The sequence below is a fragment of the Protobothrops mucrosquamatus genome, unplaced genomic scaffold, assembly GCF_001527695.2.
Source record: "Protobothrops mucrosquamatus isolate PMUCROS unplaced genomic scaffold, P.Mucros_1.0 scaffold1740, whole genome shotgun sequence".
NCBI classification, from domain to species: Eukaryota; Metazoa; Chordata; class Lepidosauria; order Squamata; family Viperidae; genus Protobothrops; species Protobothrops mucrosquamatus.
In genome coordinates this window covers 542,567-558,392 of record NW_015387886.1, presented here as the reverse complement: position 1 = coordinate 558,392, position 15,826 = coordinate 542,567, and the positions used below count along the sequence as shown (strand labels likewise).

Below are 15,826 nucleotides of genomic sequence, written 5' to 3'. Positions count from 1 at the left end.
AGTTCTAACCTACATCGTCCAGATCGGACGACTCGGGAACTCAACTCCTACCCCGGGCAACTCACCGATCCCCTTATGCCCGGGGGAAAGGTATCAAGCCGTTTGACAGCTAATGCTCGCTGTCAAAACGGCTTTTACGCGAAAACAGGCGGGAGGCAGCTACAGCTGCGTCCGACGAGGTCGCCTGCTCACCGGAAGTCAAATAAGACCCAGTCTTATATTATTTTGCCTCTAAAAGAGGCCCCAGATCTTATTTTCTGGGGATGTCTTACTCGCTTACCTTAGGGCCGCCACAGCTGGCCCTCCCACGTGCTGACACCTGTCGCACCACTGCCCGAGTTCTTCTGTGGCCGCTTGCAGCCATATGCCACTCACAGCAAGAGACCGCATGGGTCATTGTACCAATCGCACTGCAGTGGCAGCGGCGCAGTTGGTGCGACAAGCCTTGCAGCCTCCTGCGAACAGCATCAACGGTGCGATTGGCGCAATGAGCCACATGGCTCCGTGCCATGAATGGCAGCAGAAGCACGATCAGCGTAATGACCCATGCAGCCTCCTGCCGCAAGCGGCGGCAGCAGTGCAATGCGCCACATGGTGTGAGGCTGCAAGCGGCTGCAGAAGAACTCAGGCATCAGTGTGACAGGTATCGGGGCATGGGAGGCCTGGCTGCAGCGGTCCTCAGGTATGTGGGTGCGAGGCATGTGGGGCAGCTCCACCATCCCCACTCCCACCCTCACTTTATTTTTATGCATGTGCCTCACCCCAAAACTAGGGCTTATTTGGGGGGTAGGGCTTATATTAGGTGCATGTGTAAAAATCAAGCTAGGTCTTATTTTCAGGAAAACATGATAGGTTAGGAGACACCAAAAGCAGTGTCTGGTGACACTTGATGTCTGCCTATCCTAGTTTAGTTTGCTGCCTAGAGCTGGATTGCTCCCCGTTTGTTTTCCAATCTATGTGGATGATTCTTGTTGTAAAACAAAGGGGGAACGCTTTCCGCACAGCTGGTGTCTTTGACCCCCATTTGGATCAGTGTTGGCTTTATAAGTGTTTCACAAAATAAGAGCTCCATCTAACACAAAGCTTACTGCAGGATCCAGTCTGGATTGGTCACTAGAATCAGAGGTTTAGTCCTCCAAGCTTTCAATTTGTGCTGGAGCCCATCATCAGGGAGCTTCCCTCTGCCAGAATATAGAGAGAAGTTCCCCGAGGATGGGCTCCAGCATGAGTCCAAAAACTCGGAAGACTAAATCTCTGGTCCTAGTGACCAACCCATATTGGATTCTGCAACATTATCCTGGGACACGTATATTTGTCTTCATTCAACAAACCTTACTAGCTGTGGAGCCTGCAAGGATGACAAAAAAGTGAAGATGGCAGATAAGGTCCTGCACCTTCTTATGTGTGTACAATGTCGTCACAGCTACAAAAAGGATGGAAATTTAATTGCACTGACATAACTACCATCTTGATTTTTTCATCTCACCCCACCAATCCCCACAGATGCCACTGGTTGCTGAGATTCTAACAAAGAACTGGCAAACTATGACTGACTGCATGTTGCTATGTTGTGTAGGGTATATTCTCTGGTTCAAGGCCTTCGTGCTTAAACCTCCTTAGCCTAAACTGCTTCACTGGCCATATCCAGAGGTTTAGGAATATGCTTCCATGAAACTTAACTCTTAAGACAGATATGAAATTTCACCAGCATTTTGAAATTCTGTTTTGGCAATGCTTGAGTTTTTAAATATTGTGCTACATATATGAGAGATATTTTGACTCTTGTCTAAATTTGTCCAAATGTGGTTATGCAGATAGGCTCCCCTAATAATGTTTGAGGCTGTTTGCTGCTTCTCTTGCAATTTTCCACAAATCCTCACCCATACTCTAACACTGCAAGCAATGTAGGTTTAAAGTTAAAGATAGTGCAGCATAAGTATTGTGAGGGGGGGGGAAGTGGAATCACATCAAAGAATCCAGTCTTTGGGCAGCCTGGTGAATTAATATGCTTTTATAAGAAAAAAAATGGATGTATATGTCAAAGGACTGGAATGGTGCTATTTTCAGATACTACAGAACAAAAGCAAATGAAAGATGTTTGTGTTATTTTCTATCCTCTCCCTCAAGTATCTTTAATGTGGCAAAAGTGTGAAGTAAAGGGAGAAAAGCCTTTCGGAAGATCACATCATACATTTACAGCACACAGTGATAAGGTAAACAACTGAACATTTTATTCTCTTATTACAAATTAAGGTGCTTTTACTTCCATTGTATTTGAGAACAGAAAACCTTGACTGCAAAGATTTAGGGCAGATATGCAGTTTCTGCTTGGCCCATTGCCAGTGCTGAGTGCAGGAATGGATGACATCCTTCTCCTTTCACTCCCTGTCATCGCAGTTGCACCCCCACAGCCATGTTTTCCAGCTGTGATTCAGAACTGCTGTCCTCCAAACGGAGCCATTTTCAGTGCTTCAGAATGGATGTTCTCCAGTGCTTTGGTCTATTCTAATAGCAGCCACTGATTGGCTGTAGTGCCTGCCATGCTCCCTCCACCCCCTCCCCAGCTGCTGGTCACTACCATGAGCAATCCTTCTGTCCTGGGTTGGGTGAAATATGTTTCCCTTTTTTGTTTCCTACTCCTTGCCCAGAAAACTGCAAAGGCCTTCCTCCTCCTCCCTCCCTTTCTTTTTCCCTCATCTTTAGGTTGCAAAAAAAGAACATTGCTACTTGTTTCTGTTAATCTGAATTATTAGGGGACTGGAGGCTAAAACATATAAGGAACGGTTGCTGGAATTAGGTATGTCTAGTTCAGTGGTGGCGAACCTATGGCACAGGTGCCAGAGGCGGCACTCAGAGCCCTCTCTGTGGGCACATGTGCCGTTGTCCCAGCCTTTTGCCTCCCCCGTGACCCCTCCTCTCTAGCAGCCCCCCTGAAGGAGAGTCGCCCCCAAGCGTGGCCCACAGGGAGCAGCGCAGCCAAGGACATGGCAGCCAGGCAGCGTAGACAAGACTCTGCCCTCACACCCCATCATGCAGTTGATGCTGCAGGGCGCAGGCAGAGGGTGTGGCTGCCATAGCGCTGCTGGGCTGCCTGGGTGATCTGCGGCGGGTCCTGGAGGCGGTGAGTGGTCCTGTGGGCAGGCAGGGTGGGAGATGGGGGGCAGAGTGGGGCCGGGGCAAGGGGGTGGAGCAGGGGCGTGACCAGTTTTTGGGCACTCGGTCTATAAAAGGTTCGCCATCACTGGTCTAGTTTAATGAAGAGAAGGACGAGGGGGAACATGATAGCAGTGTTCCAATATCTCAGGGGCTGCCACAAAGAAGAGGGAGTCAAGCTATTTTCCAAAGCGCCTGAAGGCAGGACAAGAAGCAACGGATGGAAAATAATCGAGAGAAGCAACCTAGAACTAAGGAGAAACTTCCTGACAGTTAGAACAATTAATCAGTGGAACAACCTGCCTCCAGAAGCTGTGAATGCTCCAACACTGGAAGTCTTTAAGAAGAGATTGGACAGCCATTTGTCTGAAATGGTATAGGGTTTCTTGCCTGAGCAGGGGGTTGAACTAGATGACCTCCAAGTTCCCTTCCAACTTTATTATTAGTAGTAGTATTAGTATTAGTAGTATTGTATTATTATTATTAGTAGTAGTAGTAGTATTAATAGTATTATTTATTATTATTATTATTATTATTATTATTATTATTATTATTATTATTATTATTATTATTATTATTATTATTATTATTATTATTATAAACCATATGTGAAGTGAGATTGCTAAAATGTTATGTTTTACTTAGGCTTAACCCCAAAAGAGAAAATACACATTGTAGCTTGGTTTATGAATGAACTGAGCCATTTTGATTATGTTATTGCTAAGTAATTGCTATTGTAAACCATCTGAGAGGGACATGGGAACAGGGAAAGGAAGCAAAAAACCAACCCTGCATTGAATTATATAATTAACTTTTTTGAACAAGTTCTGCAAATAATCCATCCAATATTATAGTATAGGAAGAAGTTAGTAAAAATTATGCTAGAGAGAAAAGAGACTTAGCTCTCACAGTTCACATTATGATTTTTTTGAAGCAGATATCTATTTTGCCTTTGCAGCTGTATAAAATACTATGTACATCACTGCCACTGAAGAACTTAATCTCTTTCCTATATTTTTCGATGCTTCCACTAATAAGAGAATTTTCAGAAAAATTGTGATGGAATGTCTATGAAACCCTGAGAACATGTAGGAGAAGAAAATTGTTGCAGAATGGCAATTAACCATTATAGAGCATTAATACAATACTCTACTAGCAACAACATCTTTTGCAGATATCCAAGTTATTTGCCAAATCTGCCTGCCTTGAAGGGGTTGACAGAAATACTGGGGGAAAAGGACAAAATCTGTTTGCATTTTATCCATCATCTATCACTGACATCCATTGTGTCAGTGATGTTTTCCACCAACATATCACTGACAGATCCATTTCAGAAATCCTCCACTGAGCTCTTTTTGTAGCATTCTCAGAAAATGAGAGAATACCAAAAGAAAAATTGCAAGATCTTGCTTGCTCCACAAGGTGGGGAACCCTGAGCTTTTATTTGACAGGCAGAAGTAGAAAGAATATAATCACCTGGTATCCAGTTGAATATTCCCTTCTGAGTATTAGGGTCAGGAAGCTGGCAGGGATCCAGTTCTGCCCTTATGGCTTGGTCATCCTCCTAGAAATTCCCTTAGCTTGAAATGACACTTAGGGAATGATGGGAAGACTTCAATAGCAGAATACAGTTGTTTCGTATCCATTCTTTCTGCCTCCGATTCTATCCTATAAACTAAGAGTTTGCTTAGAGTTGTACAATATGTTATTCAACCCTGTTATTGAGAGTTAAATGAAGCCTCTGTGGTTTAGCAGATCACACCTATCATTTGGAGTCCTTTGAAATGTGAGGTGGAGAGATAGGCAGGGGAATTGGCTGCATTCCAATCCAGCTTGTTTTAAACAGATTGCTAATTAGCAGACATTGGCCATTTCCAAGGCAACCAGCAATAATAGTCCATGTGTATCCCCAGAGCTTCAGTAAGGTGTGCAGGGCAATACAAAGGCTTACAGCAGACTTCCAGACATCAACAACTGGAAGCAATCTTGGTATCCCTTGAGCAATATGTATGTAATTTAGAAAAATCACTCTTTTATATTAGCATAGGAACACCTATTAGGAGATAACTCCTTTGTGAAGCAAAATGGACAGATAATAATCTCATAATGCTGGGATTTCTTCTGAACATTTTCAACATTGAAAAGAGTTTTATTTTAGAGATGTTTGCCATATTACAATGTCCTATTGATGATCAATTAATGGACAAATCTTTTAAAAAATCATTATTGTGATGGACTCGCTCAAGAAGAATATCAACGAAGAACAAAACGTTGAGAGCAAAATAAATTAGTATGGTAATATCTGCCATTGTTCTCCCTTTTAGGACATTTATCTGTTTGGAGGAACTTTTGAGTTCAAAGATGGCAAAATCATTTCAAAGAATGATATTATGAAATTAAGTTTAGGTGAGTAGGGGAGAGGAATAAATGGGAAAGAATGAATATTTTGTTTGAAATTTGTTTTGGAAAGTTGTTATTTTGAAATATATTTTTGAATAAAAATCTTCTAAACTTTAAGGTAATATCAAATATTAATTTCTGCTCATCAATTCTGAATGGTTATCCTTTATACTAAAATTTTCTCTCTGAGTGTTCTATATTTTGTTCACACTTTTTTAATGTAGCAAACATAAGTCAAAATTACGTCCTCCTCAAAAACGGTCTGCAAAATAAATATGATATCGTTCCCTTAAATTCAGGGGAATATTATTTTGCTTTTGATGTTTCATGTTAAAAAATGTTAGCAACTGCTCATTCTTCATTATTCAGCAAAACAATACACATGTATTATTGACTATTTTTGCTTCTAAATCATAGGCCCCAAACCTTTTGGGCACCAGGGACCAGTTCCATGGAAAGAGGTTTTTCCTCAGACTGCAGAGGACATGGTTTCGCGTACTGCCTGCATCCCATGGATGGGGCTCTACTTGTTTGCGTGGACCGGTCTCTGGCATGCCATGGACCAGTGCTGGTCCACAGATTGGGGGTTAGGAACCCCTGTTTTAAATCAATTACCTATAGTAAAGACATAATAAAGACAGCAAGAAATATTTACAGACTGTATTGCCTTTGTCCAATTTGTAGTTTGGGATACCGTAATAGAAAGCTATTCATATCCTTTTGGAAATGTCCTAGGGAATAACTTTACAGCTTTAAATAAACTGTTTGGAAATTATGAAAATTAATATCAAATTTAAAATAGCTAATAAACTTTCAGTACTTGTAGAAGTGTGGTGGCATTTTCACCTAGCTGGTCAGCTAATTTATAATAGAATAACAAAATAACTTGAGTTGGAAGGGACCTTGGAGGTTTTGTAGTCCAACCCCTTGCTCAAGCATGTAACTCTGTACCAATTCAGACAAATGGTTGTCCAATCTCTTCTTAAAATCTCCAGTGTTGGAGCACCCATAATTTCTAGAGGCAAGTCATTCCACTGATTTATAAGAAAACAATGAAAGTGGGCAATGAAAGTATATTGAAGATAATTCCACAGAAAAGCAGAGCTGATATTTGCAGCATTAACAAGGGAGCTAATGAGTAGATCAGCCCTTACTATCTTCTCTGGATAAACGAGAGTGACGCAAGATCACTCAAATTGTTTCTTCTTACAGCTGTTCCTTTTCCTCATGAAGAAACTGCAAGACAGCAGTTTTGGGATGGGGGAAGGGGAATTTGCCATAATTCCTCCAGTCACAAACTGAGCCTTTTAAAGTCCGTGCGCTTCCCTTGCTGTTTTTGGAAATTGTCTATTAACTGATGCAAAGAAGTTACAAACCTGCAAAGTGATAAGGCTGGAAATATTACACAAATGCCTTCATTCCTCAGTATAACAATATGAACATTTATTTTTATAATCCATATTATATTATAGTTAAGTTAAGAATTTTAGTTAAACAGTAGAAAGCAAGACAAGTAATAATAATAATAATAATAATAATAATAATAATAATAATAATAATAATAATAATAATAATAATAATAATAATAAAGTTGGAAGGGAGTTTTAAAAGCTCAGAAAACTTCAAGAGGAGTTTTCGATTTTGAATATTAAGACTCTGAATCTATTTTTATAGAATAAAAGTATGTTGTGAGAAAGAAAAATTGTTTTTAACATTGAATTTTATATGTATTAACTAATCTTAAAATTCTAGAAGTCTGTTGATAACTAGATTGAAGAGGACATTACATATTTGATTTATATTGCTAAGAGATGGATTGTGGGATGAAGAATTATATATTTGTTAGCAAGGAGGAGATGAAGAGATGATGGATTTTTTTTTATACTTATCATGAAAGGGGTTGGAAGTCCCTTTCTTGTGGAGGGAAAGGGCGTTATATTTTTTCTTTTTCTTTCTTTCTTTCTTGCATTTCTTCTCTTTTTTCCTTTTTTAGTTTGTGCCATCTTTTACTGTTCTGTTCAAAACCTTTAATAAAATTGTTTTTTTTTAAAAAGGAAACAATGAAAGCAGCACAATAAGGACTTAAAATAAAAGCAAAATGCCAATGGAGAAGGTCTGACTCCAATCTAGTCTGAACTGTGAGCATGGTTGATATAGACTAGACTTGAGGATGTTCACAAAATAAAGGGAATAAAATCATGTACAGGCAATGGGAATCATGAATCCATGGAATAAACCTTCACCAGGGATGTCCAACCTTGACTACTTTAAGACTTGTGGACTTTAACTCCCAGAATTCTCTAACCAATCATGCTGGTGAATTCTGGGAGTTGAAGTGCACAAGTCTTAAAGTTGTCAAGGCTGGACACCCCTGCCCTATACTGTGATATCTACGCACCTGGCAACCCATCTTCGAGCTCAATTAGGTTTGGATTAAATACATCAGAAAAAACAATTTTAAGTAGAGTGCACAGTCATAGTTAGATGCCACTTAGTGATTCCTGTTCATAAGCTTAGATATAGCATTTTGAAAGAAATGACAACAGAAAGATAACATGCATTGATTTCAGATTCATTGTACTGATCTAGTGTGACAGAATCAAGGTCATTTACTTGTATTATCTGTTCTTGACTCTTTTTTATTTTCCTTCTTGTTTCATGTTAATCTCTCAGACTCCAATATTGTCGCAGTATATCTTTGATTTGAGATAGTGGGTTGCTTTTAATAACTTTGAATTAATTAACAAGCTTCTATAAAACATACAAAACAATTTCTTTAAAAGGGTGTGTTTTTTTATTTGCCTTTGTTCTTGGTAGTCAGTGGAATAATTAGATTAGTATTTTTAATATAGTTCTTTCAGAGCTTTTTAAATTATTCTTTCTGTAATATATCTTGCTATTATATAAAAAGCCTTGCATATTCAGTCATTTTTCACATTTAGAATATTGACCATAACTATGTAATCTGCTGCAAAATCTTTTTTTTCAATCTTGCCAATGAAGTTGCATTATTATTATTAGCATTTAAAATATTTATGATATGTTATATAGCTCGGATGAAGTGGAAGAAGCCACTTTACATAGGGATCCCTCCAGCTTGCAGATGGAATCATGTTGCATTTATTCTCCATAATCAAGTAAGTAAAAATAATTTTAAAGTGAGTAGCTGCTATCCTTGATCTGTTTGAACTTGTCCCAGTCCAATATCTCCCATAGTCTACTTTGATTTGTGCTTCCCATACATTGTTGAATTTAAAATCCTTAACATTCTTACACAACATGGCTTTTAGAAAAAAAAACTGGTTGGGAAAGCTATTGTGTCTCCTTAGTTTAAAGGAGTAGTAAGCATAATAGCAATAGCATTTAGACTTATTTACTGCCCTATAGTGCTTTATAGCACTCTCTGGGCAGTTTAAAAATGTCAATATATTGCCCCCAACAATCTAGGTCCTCATTTTACTGATCTTGGAAGGATGGACGGTTGAGTCAACCATGACACTCCCCCCCATCTATTGGGATCAAACTCCAGGCTGTGAGCAGAGTTAGCCTGCAATACTGCATTCTAACCACTGTGCCACCAGGGCTCCTAAGCCAATAAGTCACAACAAATATACTATTAAATATACTAATATACACAGCAAATATATTAAGTTCATAAAGACAATAGGGGTGACTAGGACCTTTTCAGCATGAACCTAAAGAGCACATCCCATGTCCTTCCTTAACTTTCTCCACTCCAAAAGGTCCTCCCCTAGTGAGATCCCCTAACAAAGACTTACTCTCCTAAATATCTTAATAGTTTAGCAGTTTTCATCTGTGTAATAAACACTTTTAACTGATTTTTATTCTTACTGTTGTTTAATGTTTACTAATTAGAAAAATTGTGACAACTTATTTTTAGATTACGTGTTGAGATTGGATTTTGAACTTTTGTAAACCAAACTTAAGGGCAGTCTGGATATTTTGAAATATATAAACCAGTACAGACCTGATCTATTCAGATTTTCTAGCATGAAGTCAATTTAGCAACTAAAAATAAAATATTTCACAGAGGCTCTCTAAGTGAACTTCTCAGTTTCCTTGTATCTTAGCATAAGAAAGGAAGTTTTAAATAAAGCCCCATTGTGTTCACTAAAATTTGTTGCAAATGAAAATATATAGGCCAAAATTTGCTTTGGAGCCAAAAGAAATGGAACATTAGCTGCTCTCAGAATTCTCCAAAGTGAGACTGTAATCTCCACCAATGTCTGAATGTCTATTCGGTGGCCATCTTGAATGGAACACCCAAACAAAAATATTTGACCAATGACTGCAAAATTGGCCTGCCCACATTCATTTCAGGCCATGGATCCTCCCTCCCTCCCATTTCTGATTTTAAAAGGTGGAAACTGCACAGTTTGCTGTGTAGCTATACAATCTCTAAAAAATGTATATTAGGAAAGGAATGTCCAAAATATTTTTTAAAAGGAAACGCCATGATATAAATATTTCCCTAAATGTGATTTCTGTTCATTGTCTTTTAATGCATTTTAAATGAACTATTTAATTAGGATTCTGACATGTTTGCATTAATAGCTCTATATTTTCGGTGGAATTAATGGGAAAGAATTCAATGACCTCATGGGAATGAAACTGATAAATCCTTCAGAGAGACAACCTTGTAAGTTTATTTAAATGATAATAATTAATTGCATTTACTATTGTTTAGAACAGGAGTCTCCAAACTTGGCAACTTTAAGACTTGTGGACTTCAACTCCCAGAATTCCTCAGTCAGCAGTTGCCAAGTTTAAAGACCCCTGATTTAGAGCTCAAATTACTTATTCCAGAGTTCTGTAAATTATCTGTATTTATCGTTGTATTTTACTTCGGTTATTATTAAAAGTGAATTATTAGTTTAGCCTCTAAAATTCTCATCTAAGATACTCAAAACAATAAGTGTTCCCAAGGCTGCCATTGTCACATTCTTTTTGAAATCTATCAGACATCATATCTATAGAATTACTTATAAACTGATTTAAGAAATTAACTCCATTTTCTGCCCATATTTTTAAATGTATATAATATTACAGTATTACTACCATCCTTAATAAAAATTGTTCTAGAAGTAAATTTTGCATGAGACAATAATTTTAATTTATGTTTTAGTACCATCCAAATATGTCTCACTATCTTTAATGATAAAAATTCAACTAAAATCCAAGATCCTTGCCAGTATTTCAAGATTCTTACCATCATGACTTCTTTGATTTGCAAAGATACTTAAAAATTATTTCCACTTTCACATTTGATATAATTTGAATATTGTGACTTGCATTTATATTTTATCCACACAGTTACACATAAGGATTAATTTCAAGATGTCACTATTATGTAGCAAAACATATTTTATTACTTTTGTTACATGGATGATCTTACAAATCTTTGACTGAACTCTGCAAATATAACTCTTAAGCCAAATCTCTTTTTAAGATCCTCAATTCAAAAATACTATAGCCTGAGCTTTGATCTCTATCCATTTTGAATCTCCTGTATCTTTGTATATCCAGCTATGTTATGGGACCAATTTAGTAGGGGACCAATTTAGTACTCACATGGTAATTTGTTCTAAAAGCATTGTCTCTGGTATCTTTAGTATCAGTGATAGAGGGACAGAAATTACTATTAATTGGGCAACTCTTTGCTTCTCTATAAATGAAGAATAATAAATTATCACAGAAAAGGGTCCTAAAAATTTCTGCTGAAGTGTAATGAACACATAATTTTAGAACAACACTTTCACCAGGAAAAGTGCTATAGAAATTATTAATAATAAATGGAGATGAGTTTTAAAATCTATTATATAATCTTTGATCATTTTAGTCAATGGGATTTTATAAAACAGAAGTTCAAAAAGATACTCATTTTATTGTACTAAGAGTATTGGAAGATATTTCATACTAAATTAGGAAAAAATGTGCACTGTGATGTTATCATATATAACTATGCAAATAAGTTACACTCATTTGAGCTCTTCCTTGATGCATAAATGTAAATCCTCAAAATGTACTTTCTAAAAGAAGACATTTCACTATATATAGAGTAGTGAATAAAATAATGCATAGGATACAGAATACTTTTAATCTGACCTTTTCAAATCTAAGAATCTGTTCTAATTATAGATAAGTTGTTTAATGTTAAAAATATATGCTTTTTGCCCATATTCTGAGGTTATGCTTCTCATTTCACCTAAGGAATTCTCACCATTTTATCTGGTTTGTGGGTCTTGCTTGTAAAATTACATTAAACAATTTGCCCAATAAGCATCTTTTCTTAACAGCACCTACTTGTGACTGTTTACATACAACTATAACCTGGTTTAAAAATTTAAATAAGTTTCTCCTCTCTGGCTATAGCTGAACCTTCTTCTCCCCTTTAGGCAAAGTCCTTTCCGAGAAAGGACAGTGTTGTCAAATATTCTCCTTAATTTTTATTTTTTTAAGTCCCATGTTTGTAGTTCTGAAGTCAATCATAAAACAATTTTAACATCTGGCTCACTTGCATTCTATACAACACATTTACCAGCCTGCAGTCTTGCTATTCTTTCTGCTTTGGTATTCCAGTATTTTCAAAACTTAATTAATGATGGCATCTTTGGTTATTATGGCCGAAGTGGAAATTCCCAGAGTCACTTTGTATAATAAGATGGGCAGCATATAAATTTAATAAATAAATAAAATAAAAATAGTTTCACTCCATAGATAGACTTCACAGCATTTTTTCTCTCCACATTTTTCTTCCAAGTAGAAGGATCCAGCCCTTCAACAGAACATTTATGACATATACATCTTCATAACTTACTCTTAAGTACAATTGCTATAGTGATTTGACACAACAAGTAAAACAGAATGTTAAGTAACTATTCTCTCTTCCCCCTTCTTGCAGTCTTCCTCCGAAAAAAATAAAGTCTGAAATCTCTTTGTAAGGTTTCTTAATTACCTGCCCTACTTCTTCCTCTTCTCTTTCATTCATGTCTACTCAGAAATAGCTAGAAAACAGAGTGAAAGCCGAAAACATATCTATTCTCTCTAAGTCCCACTGCCTACAAAATTACTTCTAACCAGAGAGCAAAAAAGAGGGAAGACACATAACTAGAATATAGCAGCAGAATAATGAGTTTCTTGTTCTTTCTTTCCATTCATAACCCAACAAAATCACGGGACTTTCCTTTAATAAAATATGGGGGAAATGGAAATAAAGCAAACATGAAGATTATATAAAATAAGTAATAACGATAGCTTCTTGGGTGAGAAGCGAAACGTCCTCAAATAAAAACAGAGTCCGATTGCCTCTTGAAAAAGCACCTTTGGGACAGTATATGACAGACTTTTAAAAAAAGAGAACAGGAGAAGATATCTTATGAAAAGGCAGAGATGAATAGCTTGTCTTCTTCTCATGCTTTAGAAAGGAACAAAATAGCTGTTTCTCAAATACTTTATTACAGGTCAGCGACCCAGACTAAATAAAACTTACTAAATAAACCAGCAGAGCAAAGCTACAAAATATATAAAATAAGGCATACAAGACAAAAATATACAATCATGCGTGTACTATTTTGCTATCAGCAATGTACAAATTTTACAAGCTACAAAAACAAACCTTGCAATGGCATGAGTTACCTTGAGGAAGTTAGAACCTATTGAAAGGACAAATTTATTGTTTCAAACACAGATTGACTTTCCAAGTGAATAAAATCATATTTAAGCTGTTCAGTATGGCTTGTGTATGTTATGGTATCCACTTTCCATAATCCTTATCGTATATCCTAAAGTATCTAACAGACCTTATTAATTTCTGCCTTAACTAAATAATATTCATGAGCTAAAATTAAATTTCTGATCTTTGTTTTTTCAATTCTAGTTATGAAAGAGATTTTTTCAGAACTGGGAATCCAAGGAATAAGCAGCAGGTATTTATTTTTTTTCCTACTGACATCCTGTTTTTGCCTCCTACAATTTCGGGGAGAAAAAGGGGAGAAAAAGGAAAGCCTTTTTTTTTAGCATCAGCTAACCAGTATTCATAAAATCTCTGCAGTCTGCTAACAATAAACACTTTTAGTTTATTCTTAGCAGGCTTCTTCCTTCCCACTGCTTTAGGACGTAATTCTCTGCACATTCATCTATTAGTAAGTGCCACTGAACTAGCACTGGTTACTTTCTAAGTGCATACAGCATATGTGAGCTAGTGCTGCATTTTTCCCTACCATGCTTCAAACAAGGTTATCTAAGACATTTCAGGCCAAAATGCTTTCCAATTTGAAAGATCCTCTTTTGATCTCAAAGCAGCCCATTTCCAGTTCAAACACAGCTGATTTTAGTCCAGAACAGCTGTTTCATACGTGCAATGGGGCTGCTGTGTAATAAGGTGTTTCAATTCAAAATGAATCCAAATGATTTACCCATCACAATTTTAAGCATATTCCTACAACTATTTAATGATGTTGTAGTTATTCAGCCCATCCTTCAAAGCTAATGATAGTAATGGCAGCTTACTGAACAGCATACCTAAAATCAGAGAAAATTCCTGAAAATAATAATGAAATGGTTGGAGAACGCAAATGTGTGTGCATGAACATTCCTGACAGTCGAAATCTACACTGAACATGGATCAATGTGCAGATTTAATATGAAAGAAAGTTTATTTAAGGCAATACATGGAGAAGGACACAGCCTACCACCTACCTGGCTGAATCTTAAAGTATTAGGCAGAGTTAGCAAGCAAAAGACTCTGTGTGTGTTGGAACAGCAGCAGAAGGAATAAAAACAGGGCATGCAGAGTAAAAGACAAGGGAAACCTGTGTGGTCAGTAGGCTGTGAACAGCTGAAGAATCAGTGTCACTGAACTCACACTTCAAAATAATAATACTAATACTACTGCTAATAATAATAGTGACAAAAAAGTCTGGATAGTGGATGTGGCAGTGCCTGGAGACAGCAGAATAGAAGAGAAACAACTGGAGAAGATAACAAAATACCAAATCTACAAATATAAATAGAACGACTATGGCAAAGGCAAGCAAGGGTAGTACCAACAATAACAGGCACCTTGGACTCAATCCCAAAACAACTGGAGTACCACTTGAACAATTTCACCATCAGTCAAATGCAAAAGGCAGTTTTACTTAGAACAGCTTCCATCCTGGGACGATATCTGTAACACCATTAAATATCCAGATCTGCCTATCCCAGGTCCTTGTAAGGACTCAATAGGTAGACAAAATTGCCAAACCCAGTCTGAACATCTGGCTGACTGTATAATAATAATAATAATAATATATATAATAAAATAAAATACCACAGAACATCTATACAATTATTATAAAAATAAATTAGAAACATCCAGTGATGCCAAGATAGAAATCACAAGCTAACTATAATTTATAAACAAATCATTGCTATAATAGTACTATAATTTTGGTAGAATCATAGACTGCTAAGCAATACATCTAATAAGGACTGTTATTACAAAATATAGTTCCAAATAACTATGTTCCTGCAGCAGAAAAGTCAGATTCACGTGGCTTTAGGAAATTTGACACCTAGTGTGATGCGAGTTGTTATAATAAATATATGAAGCAAAGTTAATAACCAGGTTTACTTAAACTTAGTTCATAAGTGGAGTAGCTCAAAGGAAGCAGACTTACATGATGCATAGAAACCATAGAAATCATGTGAAACCATGAAATAACAAATTCATGCCTCTTAAAAATGGGAGCAAACTGATTGTGCTATAAAAATGTCTGGAAATTACAACCAGTGCAATATGCATCAACTGTTCCTGAAGGGTGTAAATTTAGATTGCACATACTGTAATATGTATCCTAAAAGATCTGCACTGGTTGAAAATTAGGCATGGGGCATAGCTTAACAGTTAATCTATAAGGTTATTGTTAATGGACCTATGTTTACCAGCTAGCAAGTTTAGAAAAAATGCATATTTCATCTCCAGACTACAGAAATTCACAATACATATTCCTATGAGAAAGAGATGTTCTTCATCATCTGCCCCAAGGTATACTGTATGCCTCTAGCTTCTCCTTCTGCTGGAGATAGATAAAGTTTGGTCCTTTTAAGACTAGGGACATAATTCAAGAAGTTAAGCTGAGGGCTGAGGTTAGAAAACCCAGGTCTGTAAAAGTCCAGTATGTTTGTGTGTGATGTATATTCTGAAAATATGGATTTCTTCTTAGTTCTTCAGCTAAATAACAGCCTCCATCCAATCTTTTATTCTGAAAAG

General features: G+C 36.8%; 1 protein-coding gene across 3 annotated transcripts in view; it reads left to right on the top strand.

Moving 5' to 3' along the window:
- LOC107293831 (kelch domain-containing protein 3) overlaps positions 1–15,826 on the top strand; it is a 68,199-nt gene that overhangs the window by 41,333 nt on the left and 11,040 nt on the right. For all 3 annotated transcript variants that reach the window (XM_015823016.1, XM_015823017.1, XM_015823015.1), the window contains 5 exons: positions 2,128–2,213; positions 5,478–5,559; positions 8,605–8,690; positions 10,129–10,213; positions 13,451–13,499. In XM_015823016.1, coding sequence (XP_015678502.1) covers positions 2,128–2,213; positions 5,478–5,559; positions 8,605–8,690; positions 10,129–10,213; positions 13,451–13,499 — 388 coding nt within the window. The remainder of the gene's footprint in view (positions 1–2,127; positions 2,214–5,477; positions 5,560–8,604; positions 8,691–10,128; positions 10,214–13,450; positions 13,500–15,826) is intronic.